Below are 650 nucleotides of genomic sequence, written 5' to 3'. Positions count from 1 at the left end.
ACTAGACGCTTTTGTAGCAGGTTCGATCAATCTGCCAACCCACAACTTAAACTGAAATAGTCGGCCATCTGCCCATCAAACTGTCCAGGGCGCATTGCTCAATTTTCAAGTGTCCTAATCTTGCCATTATTAGTTTCTGTTATTTTCTCATTCTAATATTCTGGATTATCATGTGTTTGTCAACTGATGTGTGGCACTGTGACGGTATGTGACCCTACTTAGCAAGTACTGAATCTTATCTTGCAACTCCATAACATTAAGGGGTCACTTTATGTAGTACAGAGTGGCTTAAGGTATCAGCTTTATCATTTTGTTTCTTTTGTCTCTGAAAGACTATGACCATTTATCCCTTCTCAGGTTCTGCACATTTCTAGTGAGAAACTTCTCATCCTTTGAATACAATTCGAATGTTCTTCTACTGAAGAGGATGGCGGACGGCGTCGACCCTGTTCCCGACCTCTTGGTGACTGGTGAGTGAGGCCTTGCTTCAGGAATTGCAGAGGCTTTGCCTGCATCGGAAGTGTATACATTTGAGGCCAGCAGAGCCATGGGCTTGAGGTATAACAACGGTAATATTCAATGGACAGGTTAAAACTCGGGTACATATTGCTAGATACGGACACGTATATGATGAAAGTGATATGAAGTAT

The 650-nt window shown here is 42.2% G+C and overlaps 1 protein-coding gene across 1 annotated transcript in view; it reads left to right on the top strand.

Annotated features, from left to right (window-relative positions):
- LOC119591037 overlaps positions 1-650 on the top strand; it is a 23,387-nt gene that overhangs the window by 7,335 nt on the left and 15,402 nt on the right. The window contains 1 exon segment of the mRNA XM_037939764.1: positions 358-470. Within this exon segment, the coding sequence (XP_037795692.1) occupies positions 358-470 (113 nt within the window).

Source organism: Penaeus monodon, chromosome 28, assembly GCF_015228065.2.
Source record: "Penaeus monodon isolate SGIC_2016 chromosome 28, NSTDA_Pmon_1, whole genome shotgun sequence".
Lineage (NCBI taxonomy): Eukaryota > Metazoa > Arthropoda > Malacostraca > Decapoda > Penaeidae > Penaeus > Penaeus monodon.
This window is presented reverse-complemented; position numbering and strand designations above follow the sequence as displayed.